The 24,453-nt window shown below is 47.1% G+C and overlaps 1 protein-coding gene across 1 annotated transcript in view; it reads right to left on the bottom strand.

Moving 5' to 3' along the window:
• Positions 1–24,453, bottom strand: part of WWP2 (WW domain containing E3 ubiquitin protein ligase 2) — a 117,190-nt gene that overhangs the window by 57,793 nt on the left and 34,944 nt on the right. Inside the window, exons 5-6 of the mRNA XM_084861021.1 lie at positions 8,952–9,089; positions 6,506–6,602 (exon numbers count right to left, since the gene is read on the bottom strand). Of these exons, the coding sequence (XP_084717147.1) occupies positions 6,506–6,602; positions 8,952–9,089 (235 nt within the window). The remainder of the gene's footprint in view (positions 1–6,505; positions 6,603–8,951; positions 9,090–24,453) is intronic.

Genomic DNA, 24,453 nt, shown 5'->3' with positions numbered 1-24,453 from the left:
ACTCTAAAAATGTAAAAAATCACAAGAAACAATGGAAAAATATCGTCAGGTGAGGATTAACAAAACAACCACCAAAAAAAAAAAAAAAAAGCAAGAATCACAAGAAACGTAAATGGGCTAATAGTGACAGTGTAAAGACAGAAGTTATCATATATGTTCCTTAAAAAATCCAGTTAAGTCCAGCCGGCTCAGTGGCTGAGCACTGACCTAAGGCACATGCCAGGGTTGCGGGCTTGATCCCCAGTGTGGGGCATGTAGGAGGCAGCCAATCAATGACTGTCTCTCATTGATGTTTCTATCTGCTGCTGTGGCTGCGGGGGCCGAGCCCCTTGCACGAATTCCGTGCATCGGGTCTCTGGTAATGTATAATGTGTATTTCAATTAGTGAAAACTTAGTTAATTAGCATATAAAGGAATATATAACTAATCTCCACGGTTACTTTTCAATAGCTGCTCTGAGAATGCAGTAGGGCTCTTGTCTGTAGACTCAATCCTATTCCATAGAAACCAACTGCTCGGAAGAGAGTGCCGTTAGCTCCTTGGGAGCTGGGACTGTGTCTTAGCTATCACTGAATGAACAAGCGATTTACGCTTTTCCTTTCCTCATTCCCTTCCCCGGCAATCACAGAGGCTGTAAGAGCCACTTTAGGTGAAAGCTGCTGAGTGGAAGGCCTAATGGAAACTGTAAAAGGTGTTCGATTGAGCTTCCTGCTGACATCTCCAAATAACTGCACTTCCAAATCAAGTAGCCTTGAGTCATCTTAACTGAAGGAGTCCTTGGTGACCAACCGTCGCTGAGAGAATGGCCCGGTGCCCGGAGGCTCGGCTCCCTTCCCTCCTTCACGGTTAGCTGTGCTTCCCTATAGCCCTTGACCTTCCAGGACTCCCAGCAGAATCACGCCGGCCTGCGTTTATTTTTCTTTCCTTTCTGGGCCAGGCTGTCTGCAGACACGGCTGAGGAGCTATTTAGAGCTCACCAGAGACCTTGGGGTTCTATAAGTCTCCGAGATTACACCTCTTTTAAATCTTCAGAAGTCACGAATGCCAAGGAAAGTGAGTCGATAAATGTGATATGTTTTCATCAAAGCAAGACAAAGAGGAAAAGGGGGGGGGCGGGGAAGGGCATGAAAACTCCTAAGAAGTTTGAAACTTTTACATGTAAAGAAATCACTGGTTTGGGTTGGGGCGAGCTTGTTAAAACACAGATTCTGATCAACACTGGCCAACACTCACAGCCGATGATGGACATAGACAAATGGAAGGCCTCCGGTCCTTCACCAAACACACATGCACACGCATTCATGCACATTCGCATATACCGTACTCCTATGCAAAATAACTGAAATGCATACAAGAAAATTAGCCATAAAGTTCCTACATACAGCTTCTTCACCAAGAAGCTCAACTCATCCCTAAGGTTCTGCACGAACCACCGACAAAGGACAACAAACTCTCTGCAAACTCCTGCCCCACTCTCTCCTGTCTCCCTCTCTCCATTGGTTTCTTCTCACTTTCGTAGTCTTCAGACCTATGAATGAAAAACTGAGTGAGCCTAAAAGCAAATTCAATGCATTCTTCCACTTTTTTGTACCATGTCCCTGTATGATGTTGGAAAATCGATAGGGATTCTAGACTGAGGAGCTGGTTATTCAAGCCGCGAGAAATCTTAAGGCTGAGCTTAGAGGAGCCGCATCATTAGGAGACAAGCCTATGGCTTCCATCCGTAAGTCGATTTCACCTTCACTCCCTGATTTCACACAATAGCTGGGGAGAAGGGAAAGTGACAGGTGGCGAAGAATCAGCAAACGACAGAGGGACTCTGACATCCTGGCTTTCCACTCCTCAGACTGGAATTTCACAATCATTTCTAACCTAAAAGTAACTCTGAACCCAGCTGCCGGCACCAGCATGGATCCCCTCTGCTGGGTTCTTTTTACCGCCATGTACACCCTACCGCCAGCTTCTCTAGTTCCTGAGTTAGCTGCCTCCACAAGTCCCTACCAACAGACAATGGACAACCACCTGTCTGCAAACCCCCAGCCCGTTCTCTCCCCAGTTTTCCCCTCTCGCTCATTTCTCCTCTCTGAGCTCCCCCGGCACTCACACTTTTACGTGCCTGTCTCACATACAACTTGCGTGTCACGAAGACAGTGGAAAGCACTCCAGGCAAGCCCTGTGCAACGTGTGCACCATACCAGGCACACATTATTAGACCTTCAAAACCTGGATTGACTTAGGCATGGTTCCCAAAGCCAGCCCTCATTCCCGCAAAATAAAATAAGTGCTGGGGATCATTAAAGGATGTGGTAGGTACTCCCCGTGCCAGCTAGCACACACTCTCCCAGGAGGCTCCGTGGCAGCACGCTCCGCTGCTGGGACAGGAACACGGGCTGAGGACACAGGGCAGGATGGCACACCAGCAGACAGAATCCTCGGCATGCCACGTCAGCGCCCCACTCCGACCAACCAAACGGTGTTAGGCCAGCCCTCCCAGACCACCAAGATTAGTGCTGTTCTGACACGTTATCTGGCAGTGACCAGCTTTCCTCTGGAACCCTTTCCCCCAGCTCCCAAACGAAAGTCTCAGGCCTGAGGTTTCTAGGTGACAGGAATCCAGGCCGATGTGGAGCACCGACTGAGAATCATCAGCTACGCTGCTACCCACAGAGAGGGGGCAAAACAGAAACAAATGGTCATTACTGAGCCAGCAGAAACCCCAGGTTCTGAAATCTGTCTGCCTCGATAGCAAACAATTTCTCCATCATAGCTCAGTTCTCTGAGGTGGGTATGTGACCCTTTTTAATTTTTTTACTGTGAAATATACCATGTAAACAAAAGAATACATTAAATATACATCTGTTTAAAGGAATACAATAAGATGAACCCACCACCCAGGCTAAGAATTAAGATTCCCCGCATCTCTAAGTTTCTGTGGGTTTTTTCCTCATTATACCCATCCCCACCTCCCCAATGATGACCATTCTTCTGAATTCAAGGTTTATTATTCCCTTCAATTTTTTATGGTTTTATTACTTACGAAGGTATTCATTAAAAAAAATATGATTCAACTTTATATTTTCTAACTTTATATAAATTACATCATATATGTATATTTGTTTTTTTGTTTTCTGTATATTTGTTTTCTATGACCTGCTACTCTTGTTCAATGTTATGTTTCTGAGATTCTACCATGATAATGCAACAGTCTTGCACCCATTTTTACTACGGGACAGTACTTCATTATAGGACTATACAGCAGTTTATGATGTTAACTCTTTCTTTAATCAGACAGACCCATAGACTATGTACTAATGCGGTCTGTCTGCAAATAAATCTATGCCCTGTGAATTTTTGGTTTAACCACGCTGGCTTCCATGCGGCAGACCAGATGATAAAATAACTGGAACTGTTTTTACTCAATTATTCTTTTTGTTGTTGCTAATCCTCAACTGAGCATATTTTTTCCATTGAGTGGAAGGGAGGGAGAGTGAGAGAAACATAGATGTGAGGACACAAGCGATTGGTTGCCTCCCGCACATGCCCCAACCAGGGCCAGGGATGGAGCTTGCAACTGAAGCACCTGCCTTTGACAGGAATCCTGGGACCCTTTAGTCCATGGGCCGACCCTCTAACCACTGAGTAAAGCTGGCTAGGGCTCCTTCTATTATTCTTAAAGGCTGAGCAAGATCTCACTGAGAGATGGAGCTCTGAGGCATTGGTCGGCAAGCAAAGGCGCCTTTGCTAGATGAACTTGGGTACACGAACCCCTAATGTAAATCCCTTACTCCACATGTGTCAAACACAAGGCCCGCGGGCCAAATCCAGCCCGCCAGGCCTTGCAATGTGGCCCGCACCGCGCTGTCATCACTGCACTCCGCTGTCAGTTTATGACATTGTCAGTTTATGACTGTTCAGTAAACCATTCGGCCCGCGATTTAGGCTGGATTTTAGATTTTGGCCCCTTCTCTGACTGAGTTCGACACCCCTACCTTACTCGGTTCCAGTTCCATGGCTTAATAAGGCACAGGGGGAGAGGAGAGGAAAACACTGCTTTGACATTGCAATCTTCACCTTCACGGCACATCAGAGCACCTTTGATCATGGTGAATAGCACCCAAGTCCAAGAAAAACCTACCCTTCAGACAGCGAAAGCCAAATATTTAGTCTGGGAGGCAGCAGACAGAAGCCCATCATTCTCTCTGCCCTGGCAAACCAAAGACAGCAGAGGATTGCCCTTGAACCCTGAAGGTTTGACTCATCACCCTCTTCACTGATGTGAATGCATCAGCAATGCCTCACTTCCCGGGCTGGGAGGAGGGCGAGAGGGGTGCAATAGTCTCCAGAGAAACCCCCACCGCTGTCACTGCACTCCAGTGTGCAAGGCGCTCAGACTGACCCACCTCATCTCAGTTCATTCCTGCAATAACCCCATGAGGCAGGTAACAGCCCCCTTTTACACCTGAAAAAACTGATGCACAGAGAGGTTTGGTGACCGGCCCAATACCCCACAGCAAGTTGTACTGGAAGGACTCCCATCAAGTCACCTTCCCTGCTATCTACAGCCTGTGTGTGCACACCGACCAGCAGCAATGGGGAAATGGGTTCTTAAGGACACAGAAGATACTGCCCACGGGTGATACTTTCAAAAGCGTTTGCTGCTGAATGGGGAGCAGGTTCCATGTGAACACAGAGAGGTGGCTAAGGCTGCAGTGGCCAGGCGGACGGAGGGGACTCCCATGCAGCTTATGACAGCTGGAAGGCGCTTTGCCCACCAGTAATGAACGAGCACTGACTGTCTATCACCTGTCATTGCAAAGATGCATCTGGCTGGCTGTTGAAGTCTGCCTGCTGTTTTAACAGTCACCAGCCCTCCACACAAACAACAACAAAGAAGGATTAGCGGGAGACAGCGTATGAATTTAAGGGTCCCACAACTGGAGACCTTCAGAGAGCAATACATGGGGCAAGAACTTCAATGCAAACTTGTTAAGAGCTGGACTCTGGCCGAAACCAGTTTGGCTCAGTGGATAGAGCGTCGGTCTGTGGACTGAAAGGTCCCGGGTTCGATTCCGGTCAAGGGCATGTACATTGGTTGTGGGCACATCCCCAGTAGGGGGTGTGCAGGAGGCAGCTGGTCCATGTTTCTCTCTCATCGACATTTCTAGCTCTCTATCCCTCTCCTCTCCCTTCCTCTCTGTAGAAAATCAATAAAATTTATTAAAAAAAAATAAAATTAAAATAAAAAAAGAGAGAGCTGGACTCTGCCTTTCGGCTCCAAATAAGTGTATTGGTTGTTTGACATAAAATGTCCAAGTCAGCTGAAAGGCCAGAGTGGCGGTGACCAGTGCCAAAGCTAAGAAGCCGTCACTGTGAGAGGGTGAAACGCTGTGGGGTTCTCTTGGCCAACACTCGGCACCGACTCCTCTGTTTTCTCTAGTTCTGGGTGCCCATCACTCCTTGGTGGACACAGCCTTGCCAGTTATACTGTTGGTCCTTAACGCTGTGAGACGTGACTGCTTATCCAACCTGTAGGTCACCTCGTGAGTCAGAGAGAGGCAACTGGTCTTTAGAGCGTGGGGGGTGCCACTGCAGACGCTCAGAGAAAAGCAGACGGGGAGACAATAGCCTGGCTTCTAACGACGCTACAGACAGAAGCCCCAGACGCCCAACCCTCTCTTGCTCCCGACACCTGCCAGGCACTGAGACCTCACAAATGCTCAAAACGACCAAGCCCACAGAGGCTGGTGGCTGTCCTCAGAGGAATCTTTCCAGATGCTGTGGGTACTGTGGCTGAAATAATGTTTCTCCCAGCATTTCCCCCCCACATCCTGGAGCTCATTGGGGAAGATTTTGCCAGTTATTTGCCTACTCTCCACAGATTAACAAGTACGTACTGTGTGGTTCTTCTCCTTAAAATGCCTGGTGATTTGGTACATTGTAATAAACAGCCCCCTCTCCATCTCCCGAACACACTTAAAACGATTGTTCTGCCTGGGAACTCAGTTGACATGAAAATGAGTTTCCATTAACCCAGGTGTAAGATGGAAGTGTCTATAAATAAAATTTAAGTCATCCCTGATATGTATAACAAGTAAAATGTAACTCAGACTCGAAGGACGGGAGGTCTTAACCAACCCCCCAGAAGAGAAACAGAAAATGTCACATTTCAAAGCAGCATTGTTCTACGCGTTTGTGTGTGTATCTTGGAGGGTAACTGTGGCCGCTATACCCGATGTATAAAAAGCAGTCAGGTTCTGTTCGCCAGTTCCTCTTGTCCAAATGACCACTGGCCAGTTCCAAACTTCGACAAGCGACCCCTGACCCTTCCCAGAACCCTGAGTTCTGTCCTCCGCTCTGGGCCCCCTTAACTAACACACGGGGTCAGTTAGAAGCTTTCTGGAAATGTCCACCGGTTTCTAACATAAATGGTTCCTTGCCGCTTGGCAGCGTGTTTTCAATGGCCCTCCGCCTCCTCTGGCCTCCTCCCCGTCCACGGGGGTCTTACCGGGATCTCCCTCCGAAGCAGTTGGTGCTGGGGGACTGGTGCCGGCCCTCTGCGGTGACAGCGGTCCCGCTGGATTCTCTCGAAGGTGGCTGCGATCCTAGAGAGGGGATCCAGCACAAGGAAAGACAGAAACGTTGAGAAGCTCAGCCCTTGTTTGAGATGTGGCTACAGCCCAGAGCTCTCCTGTGTGTGCCAGTTACCCATCCCGTGGGACCCAGAGAGGCGAGCAAGCTGCAGCCGCCGGCCCAGAAGGAATAGGGGCAGCGCGTGAGATCTGATCGGGGCCACGGAACAGAGGGGCTCGAACCTGGGAGACAGCCCTTGTTCTCCAAGACCTTCAGGAATGTCTAAGCACTTACACAAGCACGTGGCCTTAGTCAGCACATGCGCTTCGGCCATCCACGCGAGACAGAGAACAGAGGCTGACCGTGCGAAGTGGGGGCAAGGGATGGGGGCATTTCTCCATGTCACAACCAGAGGGCTTTTTTTTCTTTCTTTCTTTCTTTCTTTTTAAATATATTTTTTATTGATTTTAGAGAGGAAGGGAGAGGGAGAGAGACATAGAAAAACATCAGTGATGAGAGAGAATCATTGATCACCAGCCTCCTGCTCGCCCCACACTGGGGGATCGATCCCGTAATCTGGGCATGTGTCCTGACCGGGAATCGAACCATGACCTCCTGGTTCGTAGGTCAACGCTCAAACACTGAGCCATGCCGGCCTGGCAACCAGAGAGCTTTTCAAAATCCAAATCAAATTCAATTAAAAATCAAATCATGGTACTACTCTGATAAAAAAAACCTTTCCATAGCTTCCTGCTTCTTAGGATGGGGTTCAAGAGGATTTGAACCCCAGGCCTTCAGGGCTGTGCGATCTGAGCTGACCTGCTTCTGTGGCTTCACCTCTCACCACTCTCCTTGCTCCCCACAATCCAGCCGCCGTGGCCACCTCTGTTCCTGCCACAGGCCAAGCTCACTCCCACTTCTGAGCCTCTGCACGTGGGACCCTGCCACCTCTGGCTCAGCCGCCCCTTTATCCACACCCCCACCTTGGCCTGTCAAAACTCCTCATACTCCAGAGGTCTCAGCTTCCCCAGAGGAACTTTCCATGCACCCACCCCTGATTTAGATGAGATCCCCTAAAGCACGAGATTTCATATGGCCCGCTGTCTTTCCTTTATAGCTTTTGTCACAATTATAGCTACACAATTATTTGTGCATTGATTCGCTTGATGTTTAGCATCCCCTGCCCCCACCGGGTAAATTACAAGCTCCTGGGAGTAGGCACCAAGTGAATTTTGCCCCTGCCATCTAGCTAGCACCTGGTCCAATATCTAGCACATACTAGGTGCTCAATTACCTGTACGTGTGCTGTTTTCCTCCATGCACTGAAAGTACACAGCACACTGCCAAACCGGTTTGGCTCAGTGGATAGAGCATCAGTCTGTGGACTGAAGGGTCCCAGGTTTGATTCCGGTCAAGGGCAGGTACATTGGTTGCGGGCACATCCCCAGTAGGGGATGTGCAGGAGGCAGCTGGTCGATGTTTCTCTCTCATCAATATTTCTAGCTCTCTATCTCTCTCCCTTCCTCTCTGTAAAAAATCAATAAAATATTTTTAAAAAATAAAAAATAAAAATAAATAAAATAATAAAATGGAATCAATTTAAAAATTAAAAAAAAAGAAAGAACACAGCACCATTCGGTCCAGTTCAGGGAGGATTCTCAAGTCAAGGCCCAACCAGGTGCCCTTGAATTAGAATTCAAATCCCACCCCCTTGAAGCTATAGGAAGCCTGTCTGGGGGCCTGGGAAGTCCCTTGGTTACATCACATTTTGACAAGAAAAATTATGGAGAAACCCAACCCGTTATTTCTGACTCCATGAAATAATTTCCTGCTGGATCCGAGGTGACTAATTTCAGATTGGATGAAAAACAAACAAACGGCCCACATTCGAGGCAGAGCGGGAAACACTCTTCACAGTCCCTGCTCCTGTCAGTGTTTCACCGGTGCGAATCTCTGAGACACAGGGTCCCCTTTCCCGGCCAATAGCATCGCATAAAAGACACTCTCAGAGCTTCCCCAGGAAGGCTAACTGCAGGGGGGTGAGGACAAATGGGCCCAAGTGACATGTAAGAAAGGCCTTTTCTTTTCCAAAGCCCACGTGGGACGAAAGGAGGTTACTTTCTCTGCTCTCAAGCCAAACACCACGCTGAAAAGACGACACGCTTCTTTCGGCCCTCTGCCTGAAAGCTGTCTTTGTAAAATCACGTCCCGGTTCTGCTCATGCTCTGGACGCTGAGAGGAATCGGGGCCAGCGAAGGGCCGGGGCTTGGCTGAGCCGTACCCAGACCGGGGGACCTGGGAGAGAACCAAACTCTGGGCATCTCCCTACCCCCCACCCCGCCCCGCCCCGCCCCACCCCGGGGGCGCAGGCCCGCACTCACCGTCTGTCACGGCACTGCCATTAGGCACGCTTCCCAGATCAACAGTCGGCCCGTCCAGGAAAATTGTCAGCTCGCCGCCCGAGACAACGCCGCCTTTGTTCTCCGTCTGCAGGTTCAGGGTCAGCTGTGTGTTCTCCACTGTCGGACACAAAAGGCAACGCGGATGGGAGAGAGCGGACGCACCCGGAGTTAAGATGCTGTATGTTACAAGCTCCCACTTGGCCCACGCTGGCTCCCCTGGCAACACTTTCCCGCATCTTCGCATCTGCCCGAGCGCGGCCCGAGAAACGGGACGGGAGGGAACGGGCCTAACTGTCCCTGTGGAAGGCTGTCCTCGTCCTTTCCTAAACGTTTTAGGTGATTGGGTTAACAGCAGAATTTCTACATCACTTGTTTGCTTCGACTTGCAGGACCGTGAGGAAAAATCAGAGATACTGAAGGCGCACAGAGGAAGAAAGTCGTTCCTTCAAGAAGTATCCCTCTACCCACATGGAGAACAGCGGCAGAGAGAAAAGAAATGGGTCAGAAGGCCCTGGGGGATCATCATCTCAGGAGTCATCTCTAGATGAACAATTTCAGGAGCTTATGTTTTTTCTTATTTGCATTAAAAAGTATTGTTGTTGTTGTTGTTTATTTTCAACCCTGAAAATGTTTCACTTTGAAACAAGGAAAACTTTTTAAACAATAAAAGTTCAATACAAGTGCCCTAAACCAGTATGGCTCAGTGGATAGAGCGTCGGCCTGAGGACTCAAGGGTCCCAGGTTTGATTCTGGTCAAGGGCATGTACCTTGGTTGCGGGCACATACCCAGCAGGGAGTGTGCAGGAGGCAGCTGATTGATGTTTCTTACTCTCTATCCCTCTCCCTTCCTCTCTATATTAAAAAAAAAATCAATAGAATATATATATATATATATATATATATATATATATATATATATATAATTTTTTTTTTTTTTTTTTTTTAAGTTCAATACAAGCAAGTCAGTCCTATAGTCACGCGACCCTGGGTTATCCGGGAAGGGGAGACCGCTCGACACCTGGCACGGTGACTGAGGAGGGGAGGCAGCTCACATTCCGAGTCCCCAGAACACCAGGTAGTCAGCCCTGTGGGCAAACAAGACGCGCTGGGATACCACAGCAGGCAAACAGAACCAACTGGCACGAGGCAGAAGCCCCAAACCCTCGGTGGGCTGGAAACTGCTACACACACACACACACACACACACACACACACACACCGACCCCGCCGCCAAGCTCGGCCACACGGAAGAGCTCCCGTCCAGTCACCGCTCAGGAGCTGTAACCTCCGGGTCAGGGCCACTCAATGATCACCGGGAGAGAGCAGCGTGCCTGAGGATTTCCAAAGGCTGTGCTGTGCGGTCCTTCCCTGCCTCCCCCACAGCTCACGAAGCCAGACCAGGAAAATGCCACGTGCTCCAACCTCCCTCCCCACCCTCTGCCCGCCACCCACCACTTAATTTTATCTCTTAGTTGCTACTGTATTATTATAAGCTACCTCATTGGTTTTCTAGAACAAGGCCGGGTACGCATAAATATCTCCGTGAGCACTTCCTAGAAACAATCGCCCCAGACTAAAAAAGCGTGCCCCAGGTTTCTCCAAGGTATCGAACCTAACAAACACAAAGTCTGGATCAATTCAAGGATCGAGTATAATAAAGTAGAAATCAGTCACCCTGCAGGTTTTCAAGTTCTCTCCCTTCCCTTAATTAACCTCTCTTCCTGTAACGATCTCTCTTTGAGTCCGTTGCTATTTTCAGTCAGTTGCGCTGAGGGGCTTGATGAGTTCCAAATATTTCCATGGAATAACACTTGTCATGTGAAAACAAAAGTTCCTTCAAAAGTCTAGGCGTGGGGAGAAAGAACTGAGACCTACCCACCCACGCCACTCTCCCACCGGGCAAATGAGCCACCCAGGAAGTGAAGCCCCCAGCCCCGGTCTAGCCTTCAGATGACTGCAGCCCCATGAGAGATCCCAGGCCAGGCTGCCCAGCTAGGCCACTCCCAAATCCTGACCCACTGAAACCATGAGATAATAAATGTTTATTACTATTTTGAAAAAAAAAAAGCGTCCAGGAGTGCCTCCTTACTCTGCTATTTCGAGATCCTGTGCCTAAGTCCCCAACAGGGTGTACGACACAGAGGCGGAGGGCAGGTGTCAGCCAGGCAGGCTGGGTTCCAATCCCAGGTCTATGACCTAGTAGTCATGTAGCAATTACTTAATGTGACCATCGGTCTCCCTATAGAACCGGGAGCAGTAAGAGCACACTGTTCAGAGGACACTTGTAAAGAAATAAACAGTACGCAGTGAGCTCCTAATAAGCTGTCATTTTTATCATCTCCTTGCTGACTTTGCTGTGTTTAGGCTGAAGAGTCCTGATTTCTCTTGGTCTAACGTGTTCATTGTATAACCAGTCAGTCACCTTTCTTTTGACGTTTTCAAACCTTTTTTAGGTTTCGGCAACACTCCACAAAATCTTCTAAGGAAAGCCACCATAACCTTCACAGGGACGTGAGGGCTCAGAAGCTAGCTTGCAACACTTGGAGACAAGTTTGCCATTTCAAAAGAGCCAGAGGATGTGGGAAACAGTCTGGCGATTCCTCAAGGAATTAAGAATAGCCATGGCCAGTGTTTCTCAGTGGTTAGAGCCTGGACCAAAGGGTCTCGGGGTTCAATTCCCAGTCAAAGGCGCCTGCTTGGTTTGCAGGTTCAATTCCCCAGCCCCAGTCAGGGCATGTGCAGGAGGCAAGGAATCAATGTGTCCCTCACATAGATGTTTCTCTCTCTCTTCCTCCTTTCCTCCCTCCCTTCCACTCTCTTTAATAAGCAATTGGGGTGGGACGAGGGGGGGGGGGGAGAATATCCTGGGGTGAGGATTAACAAAAGAGTAAGAGAGACTTCTACCATCAATCAAATAGAGCGTCATTGAGAGCAAGATGACCTGACACCCAGGTCGAGACACACTTCCTGGTGTGCTGCCCTGAGAAGTACACATCACTTTTTTAAAAAAATATATTTTGATTTTTTTTTTACAGAGAAGAAGAGAGAGGGATAGAGAGAAACATCGATGAGAGAGAAACATCCATCAGCTGCCTCCTGCACACCTTCCACTGGGATGTGCCTGCAACCAAGGTACATGTCCTTGACCAGAATCGAACCTGGGACCTTTCAGTCCACAGGCTGACGCTCTATCCACTGAGCCAAACCGGTTAGGACAGTACACATCACTTTTAAAGTCTTCTTGCTAAAAGCACTTAGTCTGAGCCCAATCAAGCTTCTACTCACCTTCCCAGTCCATGAAATTAGGGGACAGAGAAACGAATTCAGGGATGCCAGGAGGAAACCATCAGGCATCCAGAATATGGGACATCGATACAATAACTGTGCTGGAGTGTTATTAAACATGTTTCTTTTCTTTTCTTTTTTTCTTTTTTTTAGAAATGGGGTGTGGAAAAGAGATTCTTCTGGGTTGAAAGAAACATAACCCAAATGCAATGCATGAATTCTGACTAACCCTTGGCTTGAAAAAAAAAAAAATATCCCTGGGGAAACCTGCACAAGACTGGATATTAAATAATGTCTGAAATTACCGTTAATTTCCTCAGGCTTAAGAATGGCACTGTGGTTTTATATAGAAATGTTCTTATTCCCGTGAGACTCCTGAGAAGATTAGAATGATCTCTGCACTTAGTCTTAAATGGTTTTATAGGAGAACAGGCTGAAGTTTTTAAGACTAAAGTGCCATGATATCTGCAAGTTACCTTCAAATGGTTCAAGGGGGTTGGGGGGTTATAAGCACATTCCCACGGGCTCGCACACATTGGTTAAACAAACGTGGCAGACCATTAAAAAGGGCTGGATCTCCATGGAGGGCATCTGGGTGCTCATTGTGTTACTTTTTCCATTCTTTTGCCATGTTTGAAAATTTCATAATAAAAAGTCGGGAAAAGGTTTTCATTTAATTGGCAAGGCTATTAAAAAATTAAACCTCTGAGAACAGAACACCCCATTATTCTCTTTTTTTTAAATAGTAGCTGAGCCAGGGGAGCCCTACAATGCATAATGGGGCTAAAGGAGCCATTAGCTAATTGAGTGACAGACTGGGGCGAGCAGGGGGAGGCTGAAAGGAGCTGAGTGTGGCTGGAAAACATATACTGGAATCTGAACTATAAATAGCAGCCGGAGCCACCTCGCCTCGGGGCCCTCAGGTTTCACCGCGACCGTGCGGACAGCTCTACAAAGGGCCTTTCTCTTCAAGCAAGTCTTCCCACTGCTCAAAAATCAAGGAACTGATGGAATAAACCAGTGGGACAGGTCCATCTCCATAACCAGAATCAGATCTAGGAAGCTCACCAGCTTACTCGCAGCCTCGGCGGGCCCTGCTCTACCTGTGGCCCCGCAGATCACATATGTGTCCAGAGCACCTGCTATTCTAGTCACGGAGATTCAACAGGAACAAAACAAAACAAACAAAAAGGAATCTGTGCTCTGGGCTGTTTATTTCTAGTTAGGAGGAACAGGCAATGAGCAATGGTTTTGGTGGCGGTGTTTTTTGGTTTTGTTTTTAAGTAAATTGCATAATCTGTTAGGAGGTTACGACTGTAGTAGGAAAAAATGAAACGAGGCAAGGGATGGAGAGTGCCAGAGGCGGGAGGAGGGTTCGGGGTGGTGAGGAAGTCTCACTGGGAAGGTTGACAACTGAGCAAAGACTTAGAGAAGGATGAGGTTGGGGAAACCATGTAGGCACCTGGAAGGAGGATGTTCTAGGCCACATGTGTCAAACACAAGGCCCGCGGGCCAAATCCAGCCCGCCAGGCCTTGCAATGTGGCCCGCACCGCGCTGTCATCACTGCACTCCGCTGTCAGTTTATGACATTGTCAGTTTATGACTGTTCAGTAAACCATTCGGCCCGCGATTTAGGCTGGATTTTAGATTTTGGCCCCTTCTCTGATTGAGTTCGACACCCCTATTCTAGGCAGAAAGAGAAGGAAGCACAGAGGCCCCGGGTGAGAGCGTATCCCCAGGTGTGAGGAATGGCAGGGAGGCTGGTGTGGCTAGAGGAGACGAGGGAAGAGAGTAGCAGATGAGAACAGCGGGTAACCAGAGCCCACAAGGAAGGCCTTGGAGCCCTGTGACGTTGACTCTGTGTGAGATCAGAGCCCACTGGAGCATTCTGAGCAAGGAAGGATCATGATTCCCATGACAACCATCACTCTGGCTGCAGGAGCAGCAAGGGCTGAAGCAGAGGAGACCAGGCAGGAGGTCGTTATGGTATTCCAAGTGGGATCAGATGGTGGCTGGGGCCAAGGTGATCGCAGTGTCTTCTGGGAACAGGGTGCCTAAGGGAGACTCTACTTTGGCTTCGTTCCTAACACTAGTTTAAGGGGACTGATGGCCCCCACGGAGCACATCAGCCAGGCCCCCCAGTCTCTTGGAATCAAAACTTTGGGAAAATCATAGGCAGGGGCTGAAAAAAAGAGCCAACTTAGAGCATGGATAGAGGAAGTCAGACTCAATTACAACCAAATGGAACATATATAATGAAAATATTCCGCTGGCAAGAGACGGTAGTTCCACCGAGGAAGCCAAAGTCCTGAGCTCATGCTAACTTCGGCAATCAGCAAGCACACTTCGGTTATGGGATTGTGCCCTTCTGTTCTGTTCTAAGTACCCACTGGGAACCAATACCTTGTAATGCTGCTTTATGGAGGTCACCAGACAGCGGTAGGGCTTGGATGTTAGAATCCCAGGGAAACGAATTTGGAAAACCTCAAGGACCATGCCAGGAAATGGCTTTAAAAGCTGCCACACCGAGAGAGACACTCAGACACTGGGTGCTTCCTGATGGGATCACACATCACCTCATCAAAAAGGGGGGTGGGGAGGAGAGAACTCTACATCAGACCAAGCCTCTATACCTATGAGTTTATAGAAAACACAGAGGGACAGAGGAACGTGCTAACCCACAACTCAGCAAAACCCCGAATGTGGGAAACTACAAGACAAACCATCCAGTTTCTCCAACAACAAACTTCAAGGGGTGAGAAGAAGAAGAAAGAAGAATTATTAGAATTATTCATCTGCTGAAAGAGCCTTAGGAGACAGTACACTCTTGTTTGGATTCTGATACCAATAGACCGATGGTGATACTAAAATAATTGCCATCAAGTTTCTTAGCTATCAAACTGGCATTACAGCTATGGTTTCTAAGAGCCCTTACATTTTAGAGATCCCACTAAAATATTAGTAGGTGAAATGCATCTGGGATTCGCATGAAAATAACCCCGTGAGATGAAAGCTACCGCCCACTCCTCTCAGGGCTGTGGAGCTGGGTGGCAGGCACGTAGGGGTCCATGGACTATTCTTTCCACTTTTTTTTTATGCTTGGCATTTTCTGTGATAGCTTTCTTTCAACCCAGCACACCCTAGGCACAAACAGAGATGGTAAACTAACTTAAAATTCAAGAATTCAACAATACTTTTACAGTTTAAAATACCAAAAGAGCAGAAAATACATCAGTAAAGATGCTTAGGGAATAACTCCTATTTTTCTTAACTGCAAAGCCTCGGCTTTGCAAGTGGCTTCGGGTTAATAATTTCCTATTGGGAAGAGCTGTTACATACAAGAAGAATGAGTAATATTTTTTTAACAGTTACTTTTTCCCTTTCTTGAACTTTTTCATTGTTTTTTTTTTTTTTTTTTTTTTTTTTTTTTGCGTATGGTACTAATAAGTATAGATAAATGGGACATGGAAGCTGCCAGCCTTGTTCCAACAAAAGAAGAAACTACGGAAACCACAGCTGCCAAACGGTGCCACTGGAACCGTGCAATTCCGTTACAAAATCCAGAGCTCCCGCCTGGACAGTTTCACCGCAGTGAATGCAAGAACCTTCCACTTGAGAATCTTTTGTCATCGCTGTCCCTCCCTGTCCCCCATCCTCCCATCACCAAAGGTACCTGCACTGTACACACTCATACCTTTTAAAAAATCATTTTTTTTCTTTCTAACTCAAAATATAAATGTAAAGATTTACCTGAAAATTTGCAAAAATAAAATAAAATAAATAAAACAAGACACAAAAGTAGGATACTTTTAAGAGAGACCCCGTTCTCTTGGGTCAAGAGTCTCGGAAGCCTGATGAAGATGTGATTGATTTGGCCTGAACAGAGCCTCTCAGTGGAACAAGCAAACCTCGTTCTTCCTGCCTCCCTCTCCCCTCAATCCCAGAGGCCCATCAAAAGAAAAGGGAAAAGAAGCAGGGCATTCATTAACAGGTCAGTGTTCGCGCTGCACATAGCTGTGAAACACTGGCGCACAGAGGTGCCGAGGGGAGGAAATTCCAGAAGGGCAGAGAGTAAACAGTCTCTTTTCCATTCCCTGGTTCCCCATAACTCAGACACACACAGGCTCAAGTCTACTCCAGGTTTAAAAGAGAACGTTCTTTCACGTCCCCCTTTGCAGTAAAGGAAGCCAAAGGCTTCCAGGATTTACCGTTACGATGTCTCTTTGGCTTCCAACCTTACCCAGATCCTAACAAGAGAAAGTCTTTTCTACCACGCTTGCATCAGGTCATAAACACTGGAATGCTTGTTGGGGACCAATGTTGACTCTGCTTCAGACTGCTCCCCTGTGCCCCGATCACTCGAAGGGTCCCCCGCCCTCTGAACACAGAGGGTAAGGAAGAGTCTACCTTTGTCTCTTCTGTGTCAAGGCTGCTGCTGGGGGTTCACCCTTAATCACCTCCAAATTACTTCGGTCTGCTGGGGGTTGTGTTAACTCCTCTAGGGCACATAGCTTCATTTATCAAAGCCAGTTTTGTAAACTTCTCTTTTTCTTTTCTTTAATATATTTTATTTATTTTTTTTTTACAGAGAGGAAGGAAGAGGGATAGAGAGTTAGAAACATCGATGAGAGAGAGTCATCGATCAGCTGCCTCCTGCACATCCCCTACTGGGGATGTGCCCGCAACCAAGGTACATGCCCTTGACCGGAATCGAACCTGGGACCCTTCAGTCCACAGGCCAACGCTCTATCCACTGAGCCAAACCGGTTTCGGCTTCTCTTTCTTTCTTGTTCATTTATTTAAGAAGTATTTTCTGGGCACCTACTATCTGCCTGACATTGTGCTGATGCTGGGTTATAAACAAGAATGAATATACACGTAATCGCTGCTTTCAGGAACCTCCCCAAGTCAGTGGGAGGAAGAGAAGAAGTAAGTAAATCATCTTGCAAGGAAATGTAAACTTACAACTATGGGACAGATTGCACATACCGGTAAAGATCTATGGTCCCATGGGCAGCTGGGTAACTGACCTGGTCACGGCATCAGGGAACGTTTCCTGAAACTGACTGCTCAGCTGGGACCTGAGGTTTCAGGCGGAGGGCTAGCAGGTTGGGGGCGGGGAGGGAGGGAAGAGGAAGGCCATTCCAGGCAGAGGAAACACCATGTGCTAAGGCACCGAGGCACAACGCGCTGGATGCTTCCGGATCACTGAGCGGTGAAGGGTGGGGCTCCAGAGGAATGTGACCCGAATGGGAATGGAGAGAGAGCCACGTGGTGGCCAGACAGGGTGACGCTCTGTGGGCCTGCCATGCCGGAGAGTTTTTATCTACACCCGAAGAGCAGCAGCATGCTACTTGAAGGGTTTTAATCAAGGTGTGTCAAGATCTAATTTGTGTGTGCAGAATAGACAAAAGTTAGGGTAGACACAGGCAGAGCAGAGAGGAGGCCACTGGAAAGGAACAGGGAAGCATACGCAGGGATGAAAGAAGAGAGCCGACTTGCAAAAGTAAAAACCAGGAGAACCTGAAAACAGGTTAGCAAAGGGGGCGGGCAAGAGGGGTGGAAACATCAAAGACAAATTCTGGGCTTCTACCTTACTGAACTGGACAAGGGGAGGGTCTCTCTGCTGAAATAGGGAACACTGGAAGAGGACCAGGTCTGGGGGAGAGTTCACATTTGGACACAGTGATTTCTCGGTGCTTCTGACACCCATGAGGAGCCAGCAAGGCATGTATGTGGGTCAGGTGTGGGGGTCTAGAGTTCCGAGGAAAGGTATAGGCCAGCCTTTCAAATCTGTGGGTCACCTGCACATGGTGGATATGCATGAGGAGGAGGTTCAGATGGGAAAGCAATCAAGTGGAAGCCCTCAGCTATTCGTCAAACAGAGGAGGATGACCTTGCAAAGAAGACAGGGAAGAACAGGCAAAGAGGCAGCAGGATGAAAGGAAAGGACTCCTGAGAAGGCAGGAAAGCATGGGCTCTGACGCATGGATGGGGCGTCTGCCTTCTCTCGCGGGAGGAAGAGATGCAGCTCCTCCCTACCACAGGAAAGACGGGGAGAGATTAGGCACACGCGTCCTCATTCCTACAGGACAGATTGGCCAATCACGACTGTCCTTGTTTCTCTTGACTCAGGGTTCCAGTGATCTATGGCCAAGGCCCGTACAAGTTACACACGTTTTTACTTACACACAAAAATGCACGTGGCTGCACACTTCAGAACTGGCTATTCGTCACAGGCATCCGCCCAGTAAGGTGTACCACAGACAAAAAGCCTCTCTTGAGCGAATGAAGGACCCTTTGACACAGGATACAAAAGCCCTCATCTGTCTTGGTAAATCTCAGTTTGTCAAGCTGTAAGCATATTTTTCAAAAATTTTAAAGTAGCCAAAACCGGTTTGGCTCGGTGGATAGAGCGTCGGCCTGTGGACTGAAAGGTCCCGGGTTTGATTCCGGTCAAGGGCATGTACCTTGGTTGCGGGCACATCCCCAGTGGGGGGCGTGCAGGAGGCAGCTGGTCGATGTTTCTCTCTCATCGATGTTTCTGACTCTCTATCCCTCTCTCTTCCTCTCTGTAAAAAATCAATAAAATATATTTTTAAAAAATTTTTAAGTAATTTAGGGGAAATAAAGATCTGAGCAAATTAAATCTTTAGAATAAACGGTCAGTTCCCAACACTTGCTGCTGCCTTGCCAATTGAAGTCCTCTTCCCCAAGGGGAGAGAAAGTCCTCATCAGCCATTAACGGCTGCTCCTAGACGGCCCTGTACCATTCTACACGCCCTTGATCTAGCCACCTCCCCCTGCTGTACAGGATCAAAGCCATGTTTATAAACCCGACAGAGGCAGCCTTTCAACGAACAAACCTTTTAAACGGTCTTTGAATAGCAAAATGTAGGAACTCAGCTAAGAGAGAATTTTTAGTTAAGATTCTGCTTTTTTTTTTTTTAATTAAAAAAAAATGCCCTTTTTAAAAATTTGGCTTTTAAAGGTTACAATTTCAGATGAGTGGAATGTGCCGCATTAAGATTTGGACTAATGATTATGATACTCAGTATACGAGAACATGGAAAATTATTCATACTACACTGTTAAGTTAAAAAAAGAGAACAGGAAGTTACAGAATGCACCCTGTTATTAAAACCTTGTAAAAACAGACAAAATGGCACAGAAATAAATGAACAGGGGAAAATAATACATTGTGTTTGAAGAGTAAGATTATGAAATAAAGGTTTTACTTTTTAATTTCCATTATCTGCATAGTGGGTGTATTTTTTTTTCTTAATTTCCATATCAGTTAGACATGAATATGCATTAATGCTTACAAGTAAAATGATATGATGTCTAAGCTGGACTTTCAAGTATACCCCAAAAAAGTGGGGACTAAAGATGTAATGATCACTGTTAAAAGTGGGTAACGGTACAGGATAGTTCATTACACTATTCTCTCTCCTTTTATTTGTTTGAAATTTTCCATAATAAAACATCTTTAAAGTGTGTCCTATTTATGCTATATGTTATCATCACAATAAATATTAACTTAATTTTCTAAAACTAACAACATGCTTATTGCAAGAAATTAAAACAATACAGAAAGGTAAAATATGACACCTTTTCCAAAAACACACACCCATGCCAAATCCCTTCCCCATGACATAACTCACTGGGGACAACTTTGCAGGGAGTCCTCGTACTTGCAAACACTAGCACAAACACATGCATCTAAACTATGTGTACAAAACCGGCTTCATCCTAGACCCAAGAGTTGGACCCTTTAATTTTTCCCTTAATGTATTCCCTGAATCTTTTAAAATATATACAGAAGCAATTATCCGCTGAGGAAGGTTTTAGGATGGAGGAAGGGGCACGTTCAAGGTGAACTCAGCCTTTTCATTAATATGCCCCCTCCGAGGGAATGAATTCATTAATACATGTGCAAATAAGCATTAATTAATTAAGAGAGGGAGAGAAGACACAGACATCATATTCAGAGAAATGTGGGGGGGGGGGGGGGGGGAAGAAACGTGTGCCTTTCTGTCCTGTACGTAATAAGCAGATCCCCCACCCAGGCCGGGCTGCACTAAGGAAAAGCCCCCTCTGTGCCTGACGTCGCACTGACTGCACCGCGCGTGTGTGGTTGTGGCGTTCTCACTCTGGGCCAGCATCGCTTTCGCTCCCGACACACCACCCTCCGACAAGAATGTCTCTTACTCTGAGAAAAATGCTCCTAGAGTCCTGGAAGACCAAAGGGGAAGGGGAAGTAAAACATTCAAATGAGATAAATGAGGTTTGATCTTCACAGGATTCCGGCAGCCGCAGTGTCCCCCTGGGAGGACCTGGGAGCCTGGAAGGGCAATCAGGCGGGAGCCACTCGCAAATAGCTGGCAAGGCAGAGGCCCAACGTCAGATGAAATGGTTCAGATCTGGAAAGCTGAATTTCTTTATTTCTTGGCAACGGGACGGAAACAGCTCCTATGGAGGCAACAGTCTCGTTTTTCTGTCGCCACGTGGCTCTGGGCAAGGCACCATTTCATGCCTGCAGCAGCTGTCCGGCTAGAAGGCGACACTATGTTGCTAATTAGACACAGCTTGGGTCCTCAAGGAGATGACACGACACCTTAAGAGGAATGGAAGAAGTTTCTAGAACAGTCCTACATTAACAGCAACCCGGTTTGGAAGAAAAATTTTCCAAGCCTTCCTTGTGTAACTTATCCTCTAGACCTGCACTGGCCACTGTGGGGGCACAGGCCACATGTGGCCACTGAGCATCGGGCATGTGGCCAGTCGGAACAGAGATGTACTATGAGTGTAAGTGACACACCAAGTCTTCAAAGACCTGACACCAAAACAAAATAAAAGAAAAAAGAATGCAAAGTATCTCATTAATTGTTATCATTATAGTTATTACATATTAAAATGATAGCACTGTGGATCTATTGGGCTTAATAAATCTATTACTGAAATTAATTTCACCTGTTTTGTTTTTACTTTTTTAAATGTGGCTGCTAGGAAATTCGAAATTACATACGTGGCCCACATTATTTCTATTGGGCTGCTTGACGCCTCCTCCCTGCCCCTTCTGGTCATCATTTTGAGCAGGTGTCACTCACCAGACCTGGCTGGCCCCAGGGGTCTCTCTGGTAACCTGATGCACCCAGTTCATTCCTGCCTCAAATCTTCCCGCATGCTGTTCCCTCAGCTGGAATGCTTTTCCCCTGCTGGCCTGGCCGATCCTTCTGGAGTCCAGGTGATTTTGTCACTTCCCCTGGCCAGCCTTCCTAGCCATCCCTCCGCCCCAGGCCAGGGAAAGGCCCAGGGACACAGTCCCAGAGCGTCCGGCACTTTCCTCCATCCCGTCCTTCACAGCTGGAACTGTGTGCTCCAGTGATCTGTAACCTCTGTCCGCCTTCCTCTCCAGATCCTAAGCCCCAGGCCTGTCAGCCTTGTTCTCCGCTGCATTCAGCGTCCAGCCCAGTGCTCACAGGTCAGTAAACCTCATGCCCTTCCCCTGCTCCAGGCAGGTCTCACAATCCGAAGGAAAGGCCGATACAGAAGACGAGCAGCTCCTCTCACACAGAACCCTGGCCCAACATTGAAAAATTCTTACATCTAAAAAGAAAAAGAGTGAAGCAACAAGCAGACTGTCACATTACAGCGGGGAGGGGAAGGAGATCTGGGGGAGATCAGAGATCAACCGAAGGACTTGTATACATGCATATAAGTACAACCAATGGACACAGAACTCTGGGGAGGGAGGGTATGTGTGGGAGGGAAGGGACAATGTTAAAATGTGTACACAGATAATAATTTAATTTAAAAAAAAATTTTTTTTAAATAAAAAGAAAAAGAGGGAAAAGGTGTCTTGACCACCTACAATGGTCTCAGATGCAGAGTGTCATAATACACCTCCAGAAGAGGGGACCAGCCGTGGCCGACATGCTTGTTTGCGGGGGTGGGATCACTCTGCTCAGATATGCGTTCCCATGAGGGTGACCAACTTCCAAGGCCAATATACATTTATGGAACATTCTACCGTGTTTCCCCGAAAATAAGACATCCGCCGAAAATAAGACCTAGCGCATGGAAAGATAAGACACCCCCTGAAAATAAGACCTAGCGCAACTTTGGGAGAAAAAATGAATATAAGACACTGTCTTATTTTCGGGAAGCAGGGCAGAGGCGGCAGCGGCGCACAGGGAGAGGAGCCGCTGACAGAAAGCCTTTCTCCTCCCTCCAGGAAGGTCTCACAGGCGGCCCCTCCGCCGGCGCCGCAGAGGCAGGTCTCTTTGCACACACATCGCCGGGGCCCGTGTGTTTACTTTTGAGACCCATGGCTAAAAGGACCTTTTCTTTCCAACGGCTCTCCGCTGACGCTGAAGCCACGAACGGGCCCGGCTGTAATGTGGAGAAGCTGGGCGGTGGGGCTGGGGAGGGGGTGGCTTTGGCTTCCTCGGGAATTCCTTGAGGTTCTGGCTTGGCCATAGCTGCCTGAGGTGCAGCATGATGGAAAGCAACACACAGAGAGCTTTTCAGGGGCTATTAAAGATGCTTTAAATCCCAACGCCTGGCATCTGGTGCCAATCAAGAAAACAGTAGTCACTGATGTAACTGCAGCCGGATGGGTAAAATGAAACAAAGGCTCGCATTTGGAGGCCAGGAAGTACTCGGCCCACGGGCTCCCCGGAGTGGCCACCCAGCATGGCCCTGGTCCCAGCTCTGCCTCGGACGTGAGCCATGGCACTAGCCACAAAAACCTTCCTCACAAGAAAATACTTTCACCTCACTAATCTAATTCAATATAATTTACATAATATACCACTATTACATTAATTATATTATATTATATTATATTAGTGTCTTTTATGTGTTTTAGGCATAGGGATGGAAAGGTGTACACAAGTGAACAGACATCAAACAATATCTGCCCCAAGCAGCTTACATTCTCATTGGAGAAGATAATAAGTGAGATGAATACATGAAATAGGTAGTATTATATGAGAATATTGCTTTTTTTTTTTTTTTTTTTTTTTTTTTTTTTTTTTTTTTAAAGGATATAAATCAGGGAAAGGAAACAGGAAAAGTTGAATACGGAGGAGTCACAATTAAGACAGTTTGGTCAAGACCATATACTGCTGTGATTCCATTTGTATCAAATGACCAGAAAATGCAAAATGACTGAGAAAGAACTCAGATACGTTGATTGCCACAGGCTGGGGGTGGGAGTGGGAATGAACTATAACTGGGTATGAGGAATCTTATTGGGAAAGTTCGTGGTGATGTTGCAAAACTTGGTAAATTTTTCAAAAACCATTGAATTGGACCCTTTTTTTAAAAAAAGACAGACTGGTCAGGGAAGGCCTCACTGAGGTGGCATCCGGGTAGACTGGAAGAGGGTAAAGAAGCAGGCCATGAGGTCACCGGAGGAAGAGTGCTTAGAAAGAAGGTAAGGCCAATGCGAAGCCTCTGAGGCAAGAGCACCGGTGGGTGGAGAAATGAGGAGGAGGCCTGTGGGCCAGAGGGGGTTTGGAGAGGGAAGGAGAAAGGTTGAGATGAGATAATAGAGAGGTGGCAGGAAGATAACAAAGGACCTATTGAGCCTATTAAAGGAAGAACATTTAATTTTTACTCCTAGTACAATGGGAAATCATTGGAGGAATGATACATCCGACTCACAGTTTAGATTGTTCTAGCTGCTGATTCAAAAATATACTGTAGCAAGACAAAGGCAGGTTCGGGGAGACCGTTTAGGGGGCCACTGACTCCCAGCAGTTGAAAAGTGATGATGACTTGAACAAGGGTAATAGGAGAAATCATGGTAAGAAATTATCAGATCCTCGAACATATCTTGAAGGTAACAGGGCGGGACTTGCTCACAGAATGGATGTGGATTGTAACAGAAAGATGATGTCAAGGAGGACATCAAACTGCACAGCAAAGGAAACCACCAATAAAGTATAAAGGCAACAGAATTAGTATTCAAATGGGAGAAGATATTTGTAAATGAGACCTCTGCTAAGGGAATAATAACCAAAATATATAAAGAACTCATATAACTCAACAATTAAAAAAAAACAAAACACAAGCAATCTAATTATAAAATAAACAGAGGACCTTATACTTCCCAAGAAGACATACAGATAAGTCAACAGATAAATAAAAAGGTGCTCAACTACACTAGCTATAAGGAAAATGCAA

Source organism: Pipistrellus hanaki, assembly GCF_964339955.1.
Source record: "Pipistrellus hanaki genome assembly, chromosome: 15".
In the NCBI taxonomy this organism is placed as follows: Eukaryota; Metazoa; Chordata; class Mammalia; order Chiroptera; family Vespertilionidae; genus Pipistrellus; species Pipistrellus hanaki.
The sequence above is the reverse complement of the archived record's forward strand: the minus strand, read 5'-3'. Positions and strand labels throughout refer to the sequence as shown.